Source organism: Nematolebias whitei, chromosome 19 (genome assembly GCF_014905685.2).
Source record: "Nematolebias whitei isolate Nwh7 chromosome 19, NemWhi1, whole genome shotgun sequence".
NCBI lineage: Eukaryota > Metazoa > Chordata > Actinopteri > Cyprinodontiformes > Rivulidae > Nematolebias > Nematolebias whitei.
Window position 1 is genome coordinate 11,473,586 of NC_056516.1, and position 22,997 is coordinate 11,496,582.

At 46.9% G+C, this 22,997-nt stretch overlaps 1 protein-coding gene across 1 annotated transcript in view; it reads right to left on the bottom strand.

The window, feature by feature from the left end:
• Positions 1-4,516: 4,516 nt before the first annotated feature.
• Positions 4,517-22,997, bottom strand: part of nr1d2b (nuclear receptor subfamily 1, group D, member 2b) — a 69,573-nt gene continuing 51,092 nt past the window's right edge. Inside the window, 5 exon segments of the mRNA XM_037693625.1 lie at positions 4,517-4,713; positions 6,954-7,107; positions 7,109-7,165; positions 7,247-7,432; positions 7,514-8,157. Of these exon segments, the coding sequence (XP_037549553.1) occupies positions 4,517-4,713; positions 6,954-7,107; positions 7,109-7,165; positions 7,247-7,432; positions 7,514-8,157 (1,238 nt within the window).

A 22,997-nucleotide genomic window follows, 5' to 3' on the forward strand; every position in this document is an offset into this window, starting at 1 on the left:
GCCCACAGCTGCTATATCAATCTGAGACAAAATGTTCCGTCAGAGAATGATTAAAGGTTGTTCTGTCTCCGACAACTTTGAGACAAGAAGAAAACACGGCTGCAGCATACGATAGTCGTGCTGGACACCAGATTTCTGTCCCTCGACTGCTGCAGAAAAAACAGCATGTCGTCCAGTGGACATGAAGTGGCCTCTACGCCTTTCTCTGTACAGCAGCGTTGAAAAACTGACCACTTGATGTGGACAGCGCTGTGGTGGTTGTAGCACGTGACTCCTGAATCGTACGCACTACATCTTGAGAGAGATCCATCCTCTCAAAAAGATCCGCACAGTGGCCAGACCACAGGTGCTGGCCTATTCTGATTAATTCCTGATTGTTCCTCCCGCCTGGAGGAGAGCGTCCTCCACGGCAGGTTCCACGAGCGCCCTGATAACAAATGTCGTAGGCCTGGGAACCATGATGCGTTCACACACTTGGGGCAGAGGAGCTGCCAGTCCCTCCTCCTGAGCTTGGTTCAGAAAACCGTGATATCAGAGGGAGAGAAGAAGGTGAAAAGGCATTACGACCACAGGCTGTGAACAGACACGTCCACCAGCGGTGGATCGTCCCGTGGCTCCACGATAATTATAATTGACATTGAGTGTTCTCTCGTGTGAATCAAAAACCCTGATGATTCTGCAGGTCAAGGTCAGTGTTGAGTCACATTCACAGATCACGTACGACACTCCAAAAACATTTAAATGAGCTGCTGTGTGGAGAGCCACAGCGGCCCCACAGCTTGTTAAATGTGTGTGCGTAGGTCTGCTGACGGAAAACAGCTGATATCACTCAACCGGTTCACGTGAGTTGCACTGCTGCCACCTGTCTGTACAAGCTGCTCAGCAGCAGCATGTGTCCAGATAAAGCAGAATTAAAGCGGCTCGGGCGCATAATGGAGTGTTGTTTCTCACAGCTCAGAAATTGACAATCTAGAATAAATCTCATCTTCCAGTTCATTGGGACCAGGAAGTGATGAGAGAGACCTTGCGTTTTCCTCTCCTTCTGAGACTCTAGAAATTACATTTAAAACAGAATTTCCTGAGCTTCTGCTAGAGGGGACGAGATCTGTTCATAAATGACAGAAAAAACATCACAGAGTTCCTCCACACCGGGGTTTGAGCTGAATTGCAGCGTGAATCCCGGATGAAAATGGTTCGCCCATCCGTCTGGAAGCGCGCGTTCATTGCCACCCGTTTATAAGCTATAAAGCGGGCACGCATTTATGCTGTGAAAACTCACATACATGCTGATGTGCGCTGGAGCGCGCTGAGTGAGAGAGAAAAAACACGCGCGTCCCCAAGCATGCAAGACGTTGTGTGTTGCTGTGGGAAACAGCTCATGTGTTGTGTTCACGTTGTGTGTAGCTGCTCCGTGTAACGCTCGGGAAGCGGGTGCACATATGAGCCAACGTGCCCTGAAGGGTCGTGTGTGTGCGTCCTCATTCATGTGACGCCTTAAGCCAGGATTGCCGCGAGGGCGCGCGACATCGGTGGAGCGAGGTTACCACTGGCTCGGTCTGCAGAAACACATTCATTGTTTGCTGCGAATCACGTGAGCTTTTGAGTGATTCCATGAGCTGCAATATTAATTCAGAAAACCTTCTTCGAGGATGTATGAGCCGGGCCGCTGTGAGGCTTGTGGAGCTGCTGACGCCGTGGGAGCGAGCATTGGCACTGGTGCGGTCAGGAAGCAGCGCGCGGCATTGGTGGAGCGAGGCTACCACTGGCTCGGTATGCAGAAACACGTTCATTCTTGGCTGCAAGTCACGTGAACTTCAGAGTGATTCCACGAGCTGCAGTATTAATTCAGAAAACCTTCTTCAAGGATGAAAGAGCAGAGCCGCTGTGAGGCTTGTGAAACTGCTGACGTCGCGGGAGCGCGCGTTTGACACCACTGCAATGAAAAAACGTGTGTCGCCTCTGCCGAGAGCGAGATACGTTGCTGAGCTCGTACTGTGGTTTCACGTTAACGTTGACGTGAACGGCAGGCGCTGAGAGCTGCGTGCGCGCTTTCATGCCACGGGAGCGCGTATCGGCACCGCTGACAGTGAATGAAAACAACCTTAAAAAGGCTCATTCGTGATGAGTGTGTGTGATGGGGCCGCTTGTCAGATAAACCATGCTGACAGCCTGGCTAAAGGACACTTCATCATAAAATGATGTTATTCACAGTGTCATCAACACACCTCCAGCAACTCGACACCTGGTTACCTTCCGTTGAGCTGTTTGTTGTCCTGGAGGGCCCCCTGTTGGTGAAGTCCGGGAAAAAAATGAACTTCCGGATGCCGGGGACGTCTGACGGGAGGGACTGGGGTAGCGGAGCTGGGGAGGCGTTGTGCAGCCGTGGAGCATCTTGAAATGATCTCTCGCTGATGAAAAGAGGACCTCCAACAAGCTCCTGCAGCTGTCCTGAGAGGAAGGTGGAGTGACGAGCCAGGAGAACCTCTGGGACCCCGTTCTCCGGCTGCGATGCGGGGCGGCAGACAGCAAAAGAGGCGCACCGGTTGAGGATGACGTCAGCTGCCCTGTAGACGGAGCGTACTGCAGGGGCCGGCAGCGTCGTTAGCAAGCAGCCGCTACGAGAGCGGAGTGAGCCGAAGGACAGAGGGCCACCGTCTCTTCCCGTCTCTGAGCGTGTACGCCAACAGCGTAACATGTTGTTCGCTGCAGCCGTGTGGAACACATGCTGGTGAGCTCAGTTGGAAAGCGGTGTCACTGTCTCGGTTACGCTAACCGGAGGCACGGGACGCTGGTCCACCTCGACATCTTGCTCCAATGAAGCCTCCATCAGGCTCGGCTCCAGGGGGCACGGAGGGACTTTCCGCTCAGTGAACCCCTGCTCTGGAGATGGGTGCGGACTGTGGAGACCGGCTCCCCCAATCTACCAGGAAAAAACCCGTATGTGGCCTCACCCATAGGACGTCCTGTTGGGAACACGAGGCCATATGGATCATGACGGTGAGCCGGAATGAAACCCAGTAAACAACCTTCCCGCTGGATCATCCGAACTGGCGGGAAAGGCGTAGGACGTAAAAAGGGTCCCTTCATGTCAGCCGCCTCCTGGGTTACGCCGGGCAACCCCTGAGGGCGCCGTCGGACGGGAGCGGTGTGATCGCCGATGCGAAACGAGGTGGGATGGGGTGAGCATTCACTCAGCCCCCCTCCACCGACACTACGCTCTCCAGGAGGGAATGAGCAGCGGGGGGCTGCAGCTGAACGCGCCTGTCCCGGAGGAACCATCCGATTCGCTCCGAGGGTCGGCGATAAAAGGAAAAATACAAGATGGCGTTGTCCAGCGTGTAGACCTGTCACTGAGAAATATTCCTCGGCGCTTACCTTGAAATAAGACTGCTCGTCAGCTTCTCCTTGGGGAGGAGAACTCACCGGATGACCGGAGGTCGACTGCCGGGCCAAGCATCCTCAACAAAGGTTGGTCATCTACATAATTTTCCTTCTTTGTTCTTCTGACAGTGCCATTAGCTCGCTGAAGAAGAAATGGGAGCCGATTTCCCACTCTTAACGTAATTTATACGGACCGGGTGGGGCCCACACAGCAGGTGGGCGTGGACTAAATTTTTCAGTGCAAATGCTCCGCATAACGGGATAAACCCACTAAGCGACAGCTCTTAAAGGGCGAAGCCTATACGAAATAGAACTGCAGGTTTCAGTGTGGTGCACAATATGCGACAGAGTCGTTGCAACTAATGGCAGGAACGCATCAAACTTGTTTCATCTTAAGAGTTTCCACTTGATAGAATATGATGAGTCACAAGATGAAGCACAATAAAGTTTGAGCCAACGTGTCCCCCCCCCACCCCAACCAGGAAAACCTGGAGTGGAGTTTTAGTGGTTTCAGTTTTCGCCTATTAATCAAGTGGAATGGATTTGTTCACGAAGAAAGAGAAACTGCGCCGTCTTATGTTTCATAGTAAAAGTGTGTGTGTGTGTGTGTGTGTGTGTGTGTGTGTGGTGGTGGTGGTGGGGGGGTCCAAATGAACGTTTTTTTAATGTGGGGGGACATGTACCCTTCCATATAATGGTTGCGACGCCTATGACACAATTAGACAGAACATGCACACGATCAGTGCACAGGAAATGTGAAACAAGACCGCATTCAAAGAAACTACATTCTCATTCCTCTGTGCCCCCAAACATGGAGAGCAGCTACGCTGAACACTTTCATTCGGCATTGTTACGCTCCATGTTTGCTTGTCCTGTTCCAGAGCTGGGAAAGTCACTGGGAACAAAAACCAGCATTTTAAAGATTCACTGCTAATGACATTTAAATTGAATGAATGAGTCACATATTGCAGCATGAATGCAAGAATCCCAGTCACAGGACAAGAAAGTGCTTGTAAACTTTGTGCAGAAACAAACACAACAGGTGAATCAGTGTGTGTCACTGACCCTCACACATTTTACAGTACAACATCCACCTGCACACAGTACAGTCTAACAGGCTGGGAGGGAGAGAAGTTCAGGAATGGACTTTGAAGGCCAGCAGCTGTTCAGAGTGCAAGTTGTTGAGTGAGCGCAGGTCAGGCAGCTTGAGCAGCAGCTTGGTGAAGACGGCCGACTCGTTCGGGTGGTTCCGAGTGATGAGGCTGCGCAGGGCACGGATCAGCATTTCCTGCAGTGCCTCCACAGAGTTCGCATTCTCGATTCCAGAGCGATCTGTGCACAGAAAAACACAAGAACTCCACTATCTGCAGTTTCTGATGAGTCAGCACACAGTTCAGATCATGGCTGCCTCAACACTTGTGCGTTTCCTCCCAGGTGTCAGTACCACACTGGACTGAAGTCCAACAGGACGGCTGTTGAACTTTTCTCACCTTCATGTGTACAGTGTACTCCAGCAGATTAAATCAAACCTGGGGGTGGCTGCCAAGATGGGTACAATGTAGGACCTAAATGGACTGAACATGGTAAATGGACTATACTTATACAGAGCCTTTCTATCTGATCCAGATACTCAAAGCTCTTTACAACAATCTGTGTCCTCATTGACCCATTCATACAGCTCTATACTAGATCTATACAGAGATAATTGAACAAATAATTCTAAAGAGACTAATCAGTGATTTATCACATTCATACACTGATGGGACACACATCAGAGGCTATGAGAGGTTCAGTGTCTTGCCCAGGGACACTTCAGCATGTGACTGCTGGTGGATTCAAACCCCCAACTCTTGCATTGGAGGATGACTGCTCTAACCACTCAGCCACAGCCAAACAACTGCTAAGTTCATGGCAAAAACCAACGCAGACATGTTCCTGTTTTTAGTTTCTGTTTTGTTTTTTTATATAATTTCTTCTATTTACTTTTCATTTTATATGTTTTTATATGATTGTCTGTTGTCTGTACCTCATCTGTGTTCGTTAAATCAGGTCTCTCTTGTAAATGAGTCCTCGAGGATCAGTGACACTAACCTGTAGAAATAAAGGATGAATGAATGAATTGGTGGCTCCGACACAAAAACTCAAGTTCGGTGAGAGTTAAACTATTTTCTCACATTTCTGAGTCACCAACCAGTCTCCAGCAGTCACACCACAGATACTGGCTTTTTTAATTTTGCACTTTTCATTTAGAACTGGTGAACTTTACAAAACTCTACAAAGTTGTGTTCAGTTTGCGTTTTTAGAAACAATCAGAATATTGTTTCATTACTCAAGAGTTTTTTTTTTTTTGCTTCCCATTTTCCAAAAATGACAAGTTTACCAACCAGCAGTAAACTGGTACTTGTAATAATTATTTTAGACATTAACATGTGGCTAAAAGTGACATTATGTTGTTTTTTGAGATATTGTGTGTTGCCCTCCCCTATTAATACAATCTTTGAACTTGAAATGTTTCTATGTTCATGCTGATTTATTGTAGGTCAACACATTTACAGGACTCTGTCGTAAACAGATAAAAGAGCTATACATACACTTCATTTCAAATTAGGGTTTGGTGCGTGGACTGGACACAGACTGGTTTATTTTTGGCAATGACTGATGTTGACTTTAACTCAAATGCCAAAGATTTTTTCAATCACACCATTTGATCTTAAACTATAACAACTGTATTCTCACAGCAGAAACTGCAGCTCTTTATAGATCAGAGAAAAACATCATATCCATTTCAGATCCTGCTGTTCTGATGATGTTCACAAACCAAACAGGGAGATCACATGTTATGAATGCTGAGAGTACAAACTCAAACCACAAATTGAAAACAGAGATGACACCAGAACAGCTCTTAATAAATTCAGAATACATTTGATGAAAGCAGCAGTAGGCCTGTCACGATAACAAATTTTCTGGGTGATTGTGTCAGAAATTATTGTGATAAACGATAATAATGTTTGAAATTTGACAATAATTATGGATAGTGAGGGAGCGAGCAGTGTGTCTCTTTAAGAAAAATGGGAGGGAGGCCCCTTGACGTGACATGGACTGTCGCTCTCTGGTTCTCAAAATGGCGGACGCTCTGTGTGGTTTGAGCTCTTTAGCATAGCATTTTTCATACAAAGCTTTTAATAAATAAAAAAAAATCAGTAAACAAGTTCTCAGCTTCTTTTTGCAGAGAAAAACAACTTTTTACATGAAGGCACGGGTTTTAACTGTGAATCTTGGAGCTTCGACAAGAGTCGGCCTGTTAGCTCGTAGTTTAGCTGCTTTTAGTGATCCACAAACACGATTTGGAATGTTTAAAACAGATTTTAAAGAGAAAAGAGAAAGGGAGGGGTCAGAGAAGAGCACCGGAGTTGAGCCTTTTGTCATCCAGTGTCTTCAGTCGAAAGAGAGAGACACGAAGAAACAAACGATAAAGTCGATAAATGAAAAGGAGGTTGATAATTTTCATTTATCATGCGATTGATTTATTGTTTATGGCGACAGGCCTAGGCAGCAGTCAGCTCACCACCCACCAGCAGAGACAAGAACCACAGCAGTGAAGAGACTCATCTCCTCTTCATTAAGGCCCAGGTTCATCAACTTTTCAGTGAAGTCCAACACAGAGTTGAGGAGATCACCGGAGCCCATCGCCTTCAGTGCGTCCACACTGTACTTGTTCCCCCCCAAGGAATGTGACGGTGCGCTCCTTCGTGTTAAACAGTGAAGCAAAGCAAACAACCAATACCTGCAGGACATCAGAGCACCCAGACCTTTACACCTTGATCCTCAGACTAAAGATCCCACATCTGGAGGAAAGAGGAATTACCTCAAAGGTGCCGGCCATCAGCAAGCTGACCTGGTCATGCTGCGACAGGTCTCTGAAGCCTGGGATCTTCTTGGCAAATTCCACCACCTCCCTGACGGCGGGTGTGAAGCTGTGGGAAAACTCCTCCCACACCTCAGGTCCAGACTTATGAAGATCCACGTGAGGAGACGTGTTCATTGGACAAACCTGAAAGGAAACATCCCATCAAGAGAGAGACGTCACCCCTCCTTTAGACCCGACATGTGCTGTATGGTAACAGTGTCTTACCAGATACGTCCTGCTGCCTCCCCTGCACACAGGCTGGCTGTAGGCTCCTCTGGCACCATGGACGTATGCTGGGCTGTGGCTGGCAGCGGTGCTTTGGGACAGTCTGAATGCCCACTGTCTGGAGATGACGTCCTCCTGCTGGGGAGCATGGTCTAGTTTGAAGGGCAGGTTTTGACCCACTATTGTTCCAGAGTTGTTTTGGTGGTTCCTGGCATCACGCTCCTCTTGACTGGTGCTGGTTTTTATCAAGGTGCAACTCAAGGCGCTTGGTGCTGTCCCAGCCAGCAGCCTGCTCTGCTCCTGGTTGTACATGAAGGTCTCCTGATGGACTCTGGTCACAGAGCCAATCACCTCCTCCTCGCTGCTTTCTGAAACGCTGGGAGAGGCCGAGCTAGAGCTGGTGTCCATGGACCCGGAAGGGTCTGGGTTAGAACTGGAGTGTGATGAAGATGAAGGGGTGGGGCTGGTGTCCCCACAAGTAGGCTTGGCAGCACTGGTTGGCGGTGCAACGTTGATGGACAGCTCCTGGTCGTGGTGCAGATGATCCTGCAGCTGGCTGTTGTTCATCATTGTGTTCATGGCACTCTGCATCTCCAGCAGCATGCGCTGTTTCTCTCGCTTAGGGATCCGGCCAAAACGTACAGCTGAACAAAAAGGAGTCATTTCAGACTTGATCCTAAATGTTACAAAGAATGAGTTCTTCTGATTCCAGGGAATTAACCATAAATACTTGAACCACTGACCAGTTCTGGAAGAACTGCAGAACTCCCCCCACCTTTCTTGCCAGTTTTAAACTAAGATTTTGAGAAATAGCAGTCTGACTAATTTTGTTTAGACCTTAAAATGAACATTAGACATGAGCTCATGAAGCAGCTTGTCTGCTTTCCGATGAGCAAAGGTAACCACTGGATGTAGCGATAAGCACCTTTGCTTGCAGCCTCTCCACCAAGGGGTCCGGAAGCTGACTTCAGCGCCATGGTATTACCTGTAGCTGTCTAAAGTAACCTCATTAAGGCTGCGGCGAGGTGATTCATCCAGAATATTAACGACCTTTAATCCGTGAGTCACACCCTAATCTCACTCTGTTACCTCGAACCTCCAAGCAGCAGGGAATGGATCTTCTGGTCCAGAGAAACTCGCGTTGTGGCCGCTCACCTCTCACTCTAGCGTTGCAATTGTTAACTGTTCTGGTAATTTTTAGGGCCCTGGAAATGGGCACAAGGGTGTTTGTTATTCTGTAGCTAATAAACCTGTCAAAACCTCCTTTATTGATGTTTTTTAAGTGAACCAAGCATTACCATGTATTTAGTTGATAAGAATGAAATAATAGTCCAGATTTGTACGTTTTGCTTTGCTTTTAATCAATAATTTGCGCAGGGGTACAGCAACAGGCACAATTTTATAATGATTAAATTTTCATGAGTACATAGGATACACTTTCTTCCCTAAACAAGGCGATGACTACTATCTGTGGAACTCTAAACCTCAAGAGCCCTTGAGGGTTTACAGATGCTGCCTTCACATAAACCTTTCACAACTCAAGCCAAAAGATGTTCTCCCTCAACTCCCTCATGAACCAGAAACACCTTCGAGCAATTCTCACCAGTAACCAATTCAGTACTCCCAAATTTATTCTGTATGCTGTTCTTCCAATTTGTTGAAACAATTTAATTAGAGCAGAGTAAGAATGAGGTCGTCCGCTTACCATGATTTTGGAGTGACCCTTAGTGGGACACTTGTGAGGGTAAGGGCAAATTTCCTGTTCTCTAGGAGAGAGATACAGGCCAACCTCGAAGGCAAGTACAGCTATTCCAAATTAGAGGATCAGAGTTTTTGGACGGGCCCAGGTCAAGCGATTAATAGAAGTGGGAAACTCATCCAGTTTGAGTGTTGACGAAAGAAAGCTTAAATCCAATCCCATGTTAGTGAAGAAAAGAATTAACTCCCATCATCGTCTCAAAACTGGTAAAATCCAACTCCTTTTTGGGCTCCCTCTGATCCGATGAGCTTGTCCATCGCCTGTAATCCCCTCTGCTCGGCTCTTCAGTTCAGCTTCGACTCCGCATTGACCAAGTTTTATTCTGTTCAATCTGTATTTAAAGACTCATTCATCCCTCCTCCTCTTAAGGAGGGGTTATGGAAAATTACATCATCTCTTTTCCAGTAACTTCTCTGCTGTTTTGCACCTCAACCGGTTCAGACCGGTTTTCTCGGTACTTTCCAGAACTTGTTTTGCTCAAAGATGCATCATCATGAGATGAGTTGTGTTTGAACCCTCTGACTCCTTGTTTTCCTCCTACTGCTCAAGGCAGGCCCAGACATGTTCTTAGGTGGGCATGCTCAGACATGTTCACTGTTACTGAGGCCTCTTCAACTTTACCATTTCACAAGCAAAAGTGAATCACACAATCCTTCATAAGATTATACAATGTCTTAAAGATTAACACTTTCATTAGTTGATTATGTGTTGATTATTAGTAAAACAGTTTGGTTACACATTATCAAAACAGTAAAACACTTTTGATTACACATCATCATGTTTAGCTAGATTTAAAGCAGGAGTTCAGTCCTTATGTTGCTGAGGAGAACTTTTGATCAGGCTTCATTTTTCTTAAAGCTGGTGGTCTGTTCATGCATTATCACCACAGACACCTGGTTTATTGACACCCCCTTCTTGAAGTCGGATCTTTCTCCTCTTTGGCACCAGGTTCGCTGTAACCTAGCCCTCCTGTTCTCCCTCCCAGGAGTGAACCACCGTCATGTTGTCCAGGTCTGCGTTCGAAGTGGATTGCTCCGCCTGATCATCTGGCGCCGCTCGCTTCCTGGGTACCCTGACCTCCTGGGCCGGGACAGCGGATTGACTTGCTGGGTCGATCTCCGTTAGGTCAGCCGATCTAGAAGACTGAAGGGTCGGCGGGATCTCAACAAGGGGTGAACCTACAGGAGTAATGTTTTCTATTATGACCTGCCTCCTAATTTGTGGGGTCGTGGCAACTAAAATGGGCATCTGACGAAGCTGTTTCAGCCGCATAGGGGCGACCTGTAACCCTTCAGATTCAGCAGTTTCTGAATGGGTCAAGCCTTCCGGTGTTAAGATCGGAGGCTCAGAATCAGATGGGCTGGTTGGGTCAGTGAGGGCCGTGCCATCGGTACTCAGAGGACCGGATCGGCTCGCCTCGCTACTTAAATACCTGTCAAAGTCATCCAGGTAGTTTTCCAGGAGACTGAGATCGTTATGATCTAATGGAAGTGCAGTCGACCTTCCAGGGGATATCTCCACCTCCATGGGCTCGGTTTCATTATGGGATGTAGTTGGTAAAAGGTCAGGTGGGCCATTAGTTGGTTCCTGGAGCTGACTGGCTATCTCGGTTTGGGTTATAGGGACACTAATACTGTCTCGTCTACCTTCTTCCCTAGCCACCATGGGCACGGAGACTACGGGAGGGCTATTTGTTAACCCTGGCGTTAAAATGACCATGATAGGTTGGGGCATAAGCCCTTGGGGCTCTTGGGTGACCCTAAACGAGGGGCCGTGAACCAAGGGCAACCCTGTGGCCAAATGGTAGGCTACATGTCTGGTGGTTCTATTTGTGTTTTCCCAGAGTTTCACAATTACTGGGTAATATGTGGCTCCTAGAGGGATAGCTGTACTAGGCATATAAGGTTCAGAGCCCTCAGCCGAGGTCCAGATGATCTTGCAGGTGCTCTCTAGCTCCCAGCACTTGTCTGCAGACACCCGGGGAAGGCTGGCGGGCTCATCAGAGACCAAAATACCATGTACTCCAGTCGCGATTATAACTTTAGAGTGGCAGCCCTGGCACCACCAGGTTGGACCCACGGCCCATAGAAATCGGGTATCTTCCAACCCCAAAAGGCAATAACAGCAGACCGTTTGAGGTCCTATTGCTAATAAATTTTTGGGGCGCTGAACCTGCATTTTGACTGTTGGGGCCTTTCCTTTATTTATTTCTTAGAGTGAGGTTTTCTTAAACCGATAAAGGGTGGTTCTGCCCTGTCGTCTGGCTATCCCACAATAGGTGCGGGTAATGAATTTCTCCCACTCTTCCAATTGGTTTAATTGTTGGGTTGTGATCACTGTTTTCCAATCACAGTACCCAGGTAACAGTAATCCTGAGGTATTTGAGATGCCGTATTCCCTATATGTAACGCTAATATATTTATCCTGCCCTGCAGTTTCTATTTTTTGGATTTTGCATACGTCACCACAAAGGGTTACTCTAATCCTCTGGATCTGCTGGTGGTCGTACACTTTCTCCTCACAGTGGCAGAGGATGATCTCTCCGGTATTTGTTGTTACTACGAGTTTGTCCGGAGCTGTGAAAGCGAACGCCCAGTTGCTGTAGACTGTCGCTGTGGTCAGGATGTAGAACAGCATCTGCATTCTGCTCCTTATGCTTTCTATAAAGAGAGTACATGTAACATAACATGGCAAAATAATAACAATGAAATCAAGGTCTGCTTCCACTCTCGGTCCCCATCGTGTCTCTGAAACACTCAACTTCGTATTGCTGGGCCTATACAGGCCGTCAGCTATCCATTGAGCATTTACCAGACCGATGATACCTCGAGTTTACAGAATTCAAAAATAAAATCAATCATAAAAAGAGAGAAAAATAATATTTAAACACTAAATCAATCTTTCAAAGTTTAATAAAAGTTAGCAAAAGCGGGGAGGGGTAAAGCTGTTGTTGGTTATTTGATTACTTCTGTTATTATCTCGTTAGATTGGCTTGTCTCATCATCCTCCTGAGATTCTGCGGCCTTCGCTCCCTTCCGGTGCAGGGGGAGCTGGATCAGGTCTCGGCTTAAAGATAGCGGCATAGGTCATCATCCACACCACTATAGGCATTGTGGTGCAGAGGCTGGCCCAATAGGCTATTGCACAAATTCCCCAGACCAGACTCCATCCAATTAAGATGGCCAACTTTTTGGTCCATTTACGTCTGTTTTGTGGTTGCAAGGATACTATCTGGTACAGCAAATTTGCCAACACCGTTACGGCCACTGTCCCTTCGACTATGGTTGCTACAATTCTCCCGGTGGTACCTCCACAGCTTGTGACTGGTATTGGCACAGGAGTAAGTGCTGCCGCACACTCAAGGCTAATCACTATGGAATCTTCTATTAGCCATGCTGAAATTATAATCTTCTGCAGGTAGGTGAGTTTGATTCTTCCTAACAGATAGGTAACAAAGAAATGAGGCGATATCTCAGGTCGTCTGAGTATCACATGGGATACTATCACTCTAGCGTACGTCTGAACCGCTACTGGAAATCTTATCAACCTTTCCTTACTCCAGTCTCCTGTGTGGCAGTAGCACATCCATGCAACCATTGTTAAAAAGTATTCTATATTGCTCCCATTAAAATAGGCTGGACATTCTGACAAAATGGTAAGATTGGGGGTCATCGTAGTTTGTGTCTCCCAATCTATAATACTCACATCTGTGGTTGGAGTATAAGACACGCAGTCGTCTTGATTGTCCATAGAGATTTTTGAATTGCTTCTGTCCTGATCCTTGCTCTTTACTGCTCCCGGGGTAAGAGTGAAGCCGCTTCCCTGTTTATCTAATTTAAGGCTGAGCCGCACCCTACTCTGGTGGGGGTGGCCTATAGCTCCTCCTCCATGGGCGGCATCCAGCTCTGAGGCACTCTCGTAAGAATACTTTACCTAATAAGGCAACAGCTATCATCCCGACTACGCCTAACAAATAAGGCCATATTTTGAGGAAGATACCAACTATCCATCCTTCTACCGTTTCTCCACCCTCTTTGATTACTTCACCTACGCCTTTCACCACCTCTGTGACCTTTCGGCCAACGGTGTAACTAACGGTTTCATACCATGCGCAAGTGTGTTCATCTTCCTGTGTGCCACATTTCTTCCAGTTTTCCTCTGGATACTGGCATGTGAGATTCGAGTAGATTTTATTCGGGCCTACCCACTCATAGCCATCTATCTCATCGCCTAAGCACAGGCTGCGTCTTACTGCGTGGCCTTCTACCAAAGCTATCATTGAATCTGAGACAAAGGGAACTATTACTCCTTGAACATGTTTTCTGGCGTGAAGCTGATATCCTAACATCTTATCTACGCAGGTACCCTCAGGTACTGATCTTCTCCACTTGCCGCTATATTTTTTCCACACTACTTTCGCTGCGTGCAAGGTGTATTCAGACCCATAATAACTCTTACAGTAGCTTTCCCATCCTGGTATCGTACCACAAGGCCTTCGAGCTAATGTAATGACGCATTGTGTTTTTGCCTTATCACAAGTCATGTGCCATGGTCTGGGACTAACATACCTATCCGGTCTATACAGGGCACTGGCCCATATGTCTTGCTCTTTAGAATAGACCGTGGCCAAATACTGATACTTAATCCAGTAGTTATTTGAAAGTTGCAAACATGGGGCTACCCATTCTCTTATTTCTTCTTCCTGAAACCCCCACCATGTTCTAGAGTCATCGCGTTGATGATATTCATGCCATGCTTGGAGCAAGATTTTAGCCGTTTGTTGTCTACGTAATTCTGTGCAGTCATATCGCCATGTGGACATAACGGCGACCTCTGTCTCCCAAAATCTACATCTAGGCGACGCTCCACTACTCTGCCACACCGAGTTGTTAAGACTAAGAAAAATTCGCTCGGCTACACATTTGTCTATTTTGTCAAAATCGCCCTTAGGTGCATTGAGAAGCTCATCTGGTTTTGGTAGTTTCTGTATATACATGTCTGTATAATATGGTCCCATGAGGCCCTCATGAGTCCTGGCATACCCCTCCACGAAGTCACCTTCGAAGTGAGTCAGCCCAGACGCAATCCAGACCCATGGTAATGTCGCATTCAACCAGTTCTCATGCCAGGCATTATGTGGGTGGAATATGGCTGCCCAACTCCAGTAATAATAACGCTGATTCTGTACTGGAGTTATGGGTAGATAATTTTGAGTTTGGCATTCAGAATATCGGTTCCAACAACAAGATGGTAGCTTATTCATTTTCTCTATACATTGCTCTTTCAGGTCAGGTCTGGCAATCATTTTTATCCCATTTATTTCTGTTGTTTGGTACTGATATACCTGCTTCGTTTTGACCTTAACCGTGGCATGGGGAGGCGGTGTAGGGCGCCTGTTAGATCCCCAGTCTGTAGCATTTTTTTTGAGCGTTCTTTCATATCGTATTGTGTGGATTACCTTATTATTGGTCGAATTCAGGTTTTTACCTGTGTGATTCCTTCGAATGAGAGGGGGGATCCGGTCACAATCTAAGTGGATGTCGCCCCAGAACTCCCGACGAGGGAGAATCGCCTGGCAGCTGTCGTTTTTAGGTGGGGCCGGAAGAATTACTTCACGGTCCCAGTAGCCTTGATGCTTTAATCCAATCAACGGTCGACATATCCAATCGCAGTGCCACTCTGGATACAGCCCCAGGACGGACCCCCCATTACATCTTGTTGATCGTTTGATCTGATCTTTCAAAATTGCTATTCCGATTACTCTTTTCTCTGGTAGTATTATTAGATTTGTGACGACCCAATTGGGTCCGTCAGATTCTGGTTCGGTGGAATGGTCTGCTACTGTTAGGTTTCCGGCTATTAAAGCCGCACTCCATCCTGCCGTGACTTTCAGTCTGTTCATCCAGGCCTGATGACCCTCTTTCTTTACTTTATTCCAAGCTGCTATTTGGTTCTGGGTGTTCTTTGCCGGATTCCATGGCAAGGAAATATTCTGTGTAGCGATATCCCAACAGTTCATATCTGCATATTTTGATTTTCCATGGGCAACTGCCACATGTGTCAGGCTCCAGGGTCTGACTCCGGCTTGGTATAAGATAACCAACAACATTGCTAAGCCTATCAACACTACGAGTCCCCGCAGCAGGGTTCGCAGGCAGGTTGCTTTATCCAAAATCGTAATCCTTTGACGGTCCATAGGTCGGTTTGGGGTCGCTTCATCATCGCTTTCATCGCTACTTGGATTATCACCGTTGGAGTTTCTGTTTCTCATGTGAATCATTTCGAGAGGGGCCCTTGCTCCTTCGTCCTCGATGTCTCGGCTCTGAGTGTCGGCGGGCTGTCGTTACTCGTCCTTTAAGGAGTTCCAGGTATATAGGAGAAGGGTGTGGCAGCCCTGGTTGTAGTCCTTTCCACACCCATTTCCATTGTCTTACCTGCCAACATTTGATTTTGCGTTTGGGTAGATATGGAGTCATGACTGGGCCATGTTCCATGTCCATAGGGGAGTCTGGCCTGTACACATTCGCTAATGTTTCTATTTGCATTATTAAGAGGCTTTCTTGATATAGGACTTGTACTGCATAACCACCTTCTGTCCAAGGCCAGAGTATGCGATCCGACTCAAGCATTCGCTGTCTTTCAATTCTTATAGGCAGGTGTTGATTTTCAATTACGTACCGATTTGGGTTTTCCATTCTTCTTGTTATGGCTTCCACCATTTGTGGGCTTGTGCTCCAGATCATTATGCCTCCTATCGACACTTCGAAAAAGCGGCTTTGATACGGTTCGTGGTAATTAGGTCCCCATCTGAACTTCATTTCTTTTCCCCATAGGGTCAGGTATACCACGTTGAATATCCATGGAGATGTTGGTGGACAAGGTTGGGGATACGTCCCCACGGACAATCTGGGGAGATGTATTTCCTCCGAACGCTGTTCCTTTTGGGGGTCCTCCAGGGGAGGCCATCTTTTATACTGGCGGTTTGAGTAGAAATAGTCTGTCGAGTGGTTATTATAATTGGGGAGGTCGAATTCTGGTTTGTCGAGCCATACTATGCCATTCGTAGTTTCTAAGGCTGGTATCTTTGAGCCAGTTTGTTTGCACTGGATCAAAATGTTGGCTACTCTAGTGCTAAGGCGTTTTGAGTCTATAATATCTTTCTCACGTACGGGGCCCCTGGTGAAGGTGCGATTAGACATGCTCGCTTAGGGTATCTTGTCTTCTGGTAGATCGGATGCGTGGGCTGCTCGGGTCCAGGTCCTCTGTGATCTCTATTCGTTACTCGCCCTTTATAAAGTTCTATACTGAGCGGTGAGGGGTGGTGTAAGTCTGGTCTTAATCCTCGCCACACCCACTTCCATTGCCTGACTGACCACTCAGAGGGTTCTCCTAGGGGTCCCTCCGTTGGCTCAAGCTGATCGCCAAGATAGCTAATCATTTCATCCCAATCACCATATCTCTCCATTGCTTCTCCCATTACTCGCTCCACCAGCTCCTCTCTTGCGGCCTTATGTTGGTCGTAGGCTTCTCCCATCTCTGTCAGCGCTGTTGTCAGGCTGATCAGCGGGTGTCCTCTGTAAGATACTTTTATTCTGTTAGCCGCTCGTGTGGGGTGTGAACCCCACCTGTCAAGTGGAGTTTGGACTCGATCATACAACATTTTCAGGGGCAACTGGGTATTTTCAATTACCACCCGTTCTGGTTCCGCTATTCTCTTGTTGATTTTTGTTCTCAGCGTTGGGCTCGTAGCCCAGATTATTAGTCCTCCCAGCGAGATCTCGCAGTATTCTGTTTGGTGAGGTTCTTCATAGTTTGGGCCCCACTTGAGTGTAACTGATTTATTCTTTATTTCCATTTGGACCATATTAAAGATCCATGGTGTTCCCATCGGACTAGGGTTATATGGGAATTTTAAGTTATCACTTAACAGGGTTAGGCCAGGGACTCTGTGGCTAGCTCTAGTGAGATCTGCTTCTCTAAATGTTTGCAGATGTGAATTATAATATTTTTTTGTTTTTGCCAGGAAGTTTGAAAAGTCCTTCTTTGGTCTGTCTAATTCCACCACTTGGCCTCTTACAAGCAGGGCCGGTTTATATGTCTCAGTTCCGGGTGCTTGAAACAACATATTCTGCACTTCTTCTTCAGTTGTATGGCTACTCTGAGTATTAAAGGCATTTACTTTATATTTCCATGTTGGTAAGGCTGCTATTGCACTGGTTTTAACACGACATGTTTCAATAGGCCTGACTTGTTTTACATGCCCTATTTTTTTCCAGATGTGGCTTGGGTTTTTTATTGTTTTTCTTAGGGGTTCTTTACCTTTTTTTTTTCTTGCCCCCAACCAAGAAGCCAACGACCCCTTGTTCTTTCCTACTTGCGCGCTTTCTTGTCCGCATGCTTCCATTTTCCTTGGAACGCTTTCTTGGCCCAACTTTTCAGTCCTTTTTTCTCAGTTCTGTTTGCTACTGGCTCCTCCGAGCAGTTTTTGTATTCCTTAATTGGGTTGGCTGTGGCTCCCACCAGGCACGTTCCTTCTTCCTGGATCGGGTGTACTGCAGCTCCCACCGAGTACACTCCCTGGTATGGTGCAATGACCATCTGCACGGAAACTTTAACCCTCTGGGTGGAGTCGGGCTTTGTGGGCGTTCCTGCCCTCTGTGCAGCAGTTCCGGGGATCTGAAGCACTCCGTTCCTTTCCCAAGCTTCAGGGGTTACCAAGAATTTGACGGTTTTCTGCATGGGTTTAGCTTCATGCCTGGCCCATCCATCCAGACTGGTAGTATAATAGTACAAGTTATTATGTCTGGTTCCGGTCTCTCGGGGGACGTCTGGCAGGGGCACCAGGGGGACTTCCTGGTTCATAATTACCTCCGTAATCAGCTGAGCCCATGTTGTTAATTCCCAGGGCCCTGTCCAGCCTCTCTGTCCAGCCTCGCCGGTTTCTTCGTCAGGTAACATACCTGCCTCTTCTTTTTTGCTCCCTGCGCTTGTTTGGTTTCGAAGTACTCTAAAAACTAAGGGAAACTGCTGAGTACCGAGGGGGGCATTCCGTTTCTTACCCCTCGAAGAATCATAAGGCCAGGCTCGTTGTACAGCCTGCTCGAGCAATTCTCCGGGATTTAACTTCTTCCTGTGCTGCTGCTTCTCTTTTCTTTCATTTAGTTCTCCTAGTTCTGGATATAGTAGTGGGGCTGAAGGTGTTACTTTTAGAGAGCTGTAGACGAGTTCTTGGTCATACTGCTGTTCGGTCAGGGATCCTTCCAAGGTCCTGGTTTCCTCCTCATCAAGTTGAGCCTTGAAAGATTTGAGGGGACTGTGATACCTCCTTACTTGCCAGCCCATTGCCCTCTCAGAGTGCAGCAGTTGGCCTTCCTCCATTTGTGTATCACAGGCTGAACAGTATTTTACTTCGGTGCCATCCCACTCGCATGCACAGTCTTGTGGGCCTTTGCCGCTTATATCCCATTGTGTGATGATAGTTGCTCGAGGTAATGTGGTAATCCTGCATTCTCCACAAATGAATGCGTCCATTACCTTTACAGGTTTTATCTGCAGCTGACGTGCGTCCATCTTGTTTGTTTTAGGCTTGATGGGCTTCTCCGTCCCTGGTCCTTCCCAGAGAAGGGGTAATCCACTTGGTTTCAGGCAGAGCGTACAATTGTTCTCCTGCAAGCTCCACCTGAAGGTTTCTCCTTCTTTTGACAGGTATCCTTTCTTTGCATATTCCAATGTGCTCAAGGCCCTACCCGTCCAAAGCCCTGAGACTGTTCTTCTTAGTATCACTCCCCCGCATATAGTGGCCAGTCTAATATAGGGGAGCATGGTGCTTGGTTCTGTGGCCATACTCTGGTTTCTGGTTTCAACTAGCTAGGAACTGGCTTCAGTTGCTCTATTCCTTGGATCCCTTTCTTCTCTAGCTCAACTGTGTTTTTATCTAACACTTTTCTCACTCTGTCTGTGGTGTTATATTTGGGCTTCACTGCAACTGCTGATGGGTGATCCTGTGCTCTGACCCACACCTTTTGTCCTACCCTGAATGGGGCCTCAGAGTCTGACTGTTCCTCTTTATCCTCAGAGCTCCGCCCAACTTCAGGCGTGCTAAACCATCGTTGGTTGAGCTCTTCTGAGGGGGAGGGTCTACCAGCTCTTCTCCTGTCATTCAAGGCCTGACCTATCTCCACAGTTTTAGTACTCCATTCTTTGGTATTAGCATTTTTAGCTATCCAATTTTTGACTAAACCTATGGTTCTTTCTGCTACTCCATTGGCTTGAGGTGTGTAAGGAGGCGAATAAACGCGCATGACCCCAAAAGTCTGACACCAGTGATCCACCTGTGCATTGCGGAAGTGTGTCCCATTATCGGTTCTCAACTCTTTTGGAACTCCTAACGACCCACAGACTTGTTCCAGCATACTAACAACACTGTTGCCATTAGCTTTTCTAGCTGGTTTCACCACCACGTACCCTGACATCGAGTCTACCAGCACTAGAAGGTATTTCTCTCCCTTCTTGCCTGTAACTCCCATAGGTCCAGCTACATCCATGCATACTGAACCCCATGGCGTGGTACTCTTGATGGTCTGTCCATCCACTCGGTGCCCTCGCCTTCCTGCGTTGTATTGACCACATACATCACAGTTTTGCAACACCTTGCGGACCTGTTTCAACGGGATCCTGAGCTCCTGACACTCCAACTCCTTACGTGTGGGTTGTACGCCTGCATGACCTAGACCCTCATGCACGCTCCGTACAACCTGCTCCACGTACTTCTCTGGGACCCTCCGACCTTCGGAGGTTCTGTCCCACTCCTCGATCCCGACAAAGACTATTTTTCTCTGCTGTACATAGCGGTCAACTTCTTCGTTGCCTTGCCAGTATTTTCCCTCTCTAGTGTGGGCTTTCTGGTGCTCTACTTCTAACTTCAGATTTAGCCTGATCTCAGCTATTTTCTTCCACAAGTCATGGTGAGCTACCACTTTGCCCTTCGCACTTTCAAATCCATTTTCTTCCCAGATAGCTAAATCCTCATTTAGAGCTTGTGCACAATAGTGGCTGTCTGTCACTATTTTAGCTGTTCTTATTCTCTTGTGAGTTAATTCTAGCAGCCCTTCGAGTACTGCCGTAACTTCGCCTGTTTGTGCACTACCCTGTACTCTCCCCCTTCTACGGCAGCACTCGTTCCCCTGATATTTGAGGATAAATCCCCAGTGTGCTACCTGATCTGACCCTTTTTTGGATCCATCTGTGTAGAGAGTCCAGTCGTGCTGCTTCGGTTCTTCGGGCACTTCTTTGGCTGCTTTTTTACTCACTGGCTGTGCAGGGCCTATCTCCAAATCGGGGTCTAATAGAATATCTTCCCATCTACCCCACCTTGTGTTAGTAGCTTTGGTACTTTCTATTGTCCCTTTTCTGAGATACTTGTGCACTTGGCTTTGTGTCACTACTCTAATAGGCTGCCCCTGGGCCAAATCTTTTAATGTCCCCCAGTATCTAGCAAGCACTGCTAGCTCTTTTTCTTCCTGAGGAAACTTTTTCTCTACTGAGGTCAAGGTGTAACTCCATAGAGTAACTAATCCACCGTTTTCGTTCTTCACGGCTATCATGGCATCATCACTGTCGCAGCTGACTTCAGCTATGAGTTTTGTCATTAGGCTTCTTGGTTCTAGCCTTACTGCTTCCTGAATCTTTTTCCTAAGTTCTTCTAAGTTCTGTTGGTTTTCTGCTGTCCAGACCCATGATTTTTTGCTATTTTGACTGTCATTCTCTTTTTTCTTTAGGCAGGCATACAGTGGTTTGGCATATCTCTGATAGTTAGGGACATGATCTCTCACATAATTACACAGCCCTAAGATCTTCTGCAGGTCGTTCTCTGACTCAGGAGGCTGAATTTGTTCGAGTTTCTCCCTATACCCTTCTGAGAGTCCTAGGTCTGCTGTCACTTGAAACCCTAAATAATTAACTTGGAACTGTCCAAGCTGGCATTTTTTCAAATTCAGTTTCAATCCTGCCTCTGTGACTCGCTGCACCACTTTAGCTAACCTCTCCAGGTGCTCTTCCTCTGTGTCATCTGCGATAAACACATCATCGATGTAAATTGTGGCGCCTAAGTCCTTGAGCACGTCCATCACGACTGACTGAAATACATTAGGAGAGTTTTTATATCCCTGTGGTAGCCGCTGCCAAACATAACTTTTCCCCTGGTGGGTAAAAGCTGTCTTTCCCTGTGATTGTTTTGCCAGCCTAAGAGAGAAAAATCCATTTGCTAAATCGATGCAAGATTTGTACTTTTTCACTTGTAGAGTTTTTAGGGTGCCCTGCGGGTTGATTAGGCTCGCTCTGTTGGCCACTGTTCGCCTGTTAAGGGCTTTAAAATTAATCACTGGTCGCCACCCTCCTCCTGCTGATTCGGGTTTCTTAACTGCTTGGATTGGGCTGTTAGTTATGGGGTTTGTTTCTTCCCTAATAATTCCTAACGCTCCTAATTCTTTCACAATTTTGTTCATTTCTTCAACTGCTCCGGGATTTAGAGGATATTGTCTCACAGGTGGGTGAACTCCTCCTTCGATTATATGCACAAACTTTGGGCCTAGATCCCCGCAATCATTTTTAAATCTGGCTATTGAGGCTTTCTCTAGTATTTGTTTTAACTTCTCTTTCCCAGCCGGGGAGAAGTCACTCTCATCTATTTTTTGCTTTGTCACTTCAGGGATATTTACAGGTTTATACCAGTCTTCGGACTCACCTTGTTTGTGTGTGAACCCTATTTTTACCAGCCTAGATTTTAATTTCTCTAACCTTCTGTTTAAGGCTCTTCGGTTCTTTTTTGGTTTCTTTAGTTCTTTCAGATCTGTAATTGTCATAAGGTTATAAGGCCCTTTTATCCACACAATTCCTTGCCATAACCCGTAAGGCATTGTTTCAATTTTTCCGTTTGCTAACTGAACTGTCAGGTGTCCTACTGTTTTTAGGTTCCTGCGGGTCATAGACACCTCAGCTCCGGAATCTATTATGTAAGGTTCTCCCTCTACTTTAGTGTAGATTTCGTCCCCCTCCCAATAGGCATCTTCCAGAGTGACCCGCAACCTTTCTGCCATTATTTAGCTGGCCCTCCACTCCCTTTCTCACGGGATTCATGGAGGGCTCTTTTTTCTTCTGGGGTCAGTTTTGCATATTCTTCCGGGGGTAGGTATTTACCTCCTTTCTGTGGTGTGGAGTTTGAAGCTGGAGCTGAAAATCGTTTTGGTTGTTGGTCCCTATATTGAGGTTCTGACTGCCTCGGTGGTCTCTCCCTGTACTGTGTCCCTTGCTGTCTCGGGAACTGTTCGCTGTATTGTGGCTGTTGAGGGGCCTTTTGTGTCGGCTTTGGTGGTTTTTGGCTTTGCCTGCTCTCACTTTTCTTCTTTTCTTCCCAGAACAGCTGCTCTAGGTCATACGATTTTACTGCCTGGTCTATCTGGGCGTCATTAGTTTCATGAGGCATTCTAGCAAAGGTGAGCTCTCCCCTTCTACCCTTGGATACTATCCTTAAGGCTTTAACATACCTTTTAGGGGGAATTACTTGTTTAAGTTGATACCAAACTGGGGTGAGGCGTTGGCCTTGATCCATGCGCATCCTTGCTCGCTGAATGTGAGAGTCTTCATCGTCCATGTCTTCTAGGACTAGTTTCTCATACTGGCTTTGAGCTGATTCCCCTTTGCTCATTGGGTTTGTGGTGACATTACCTA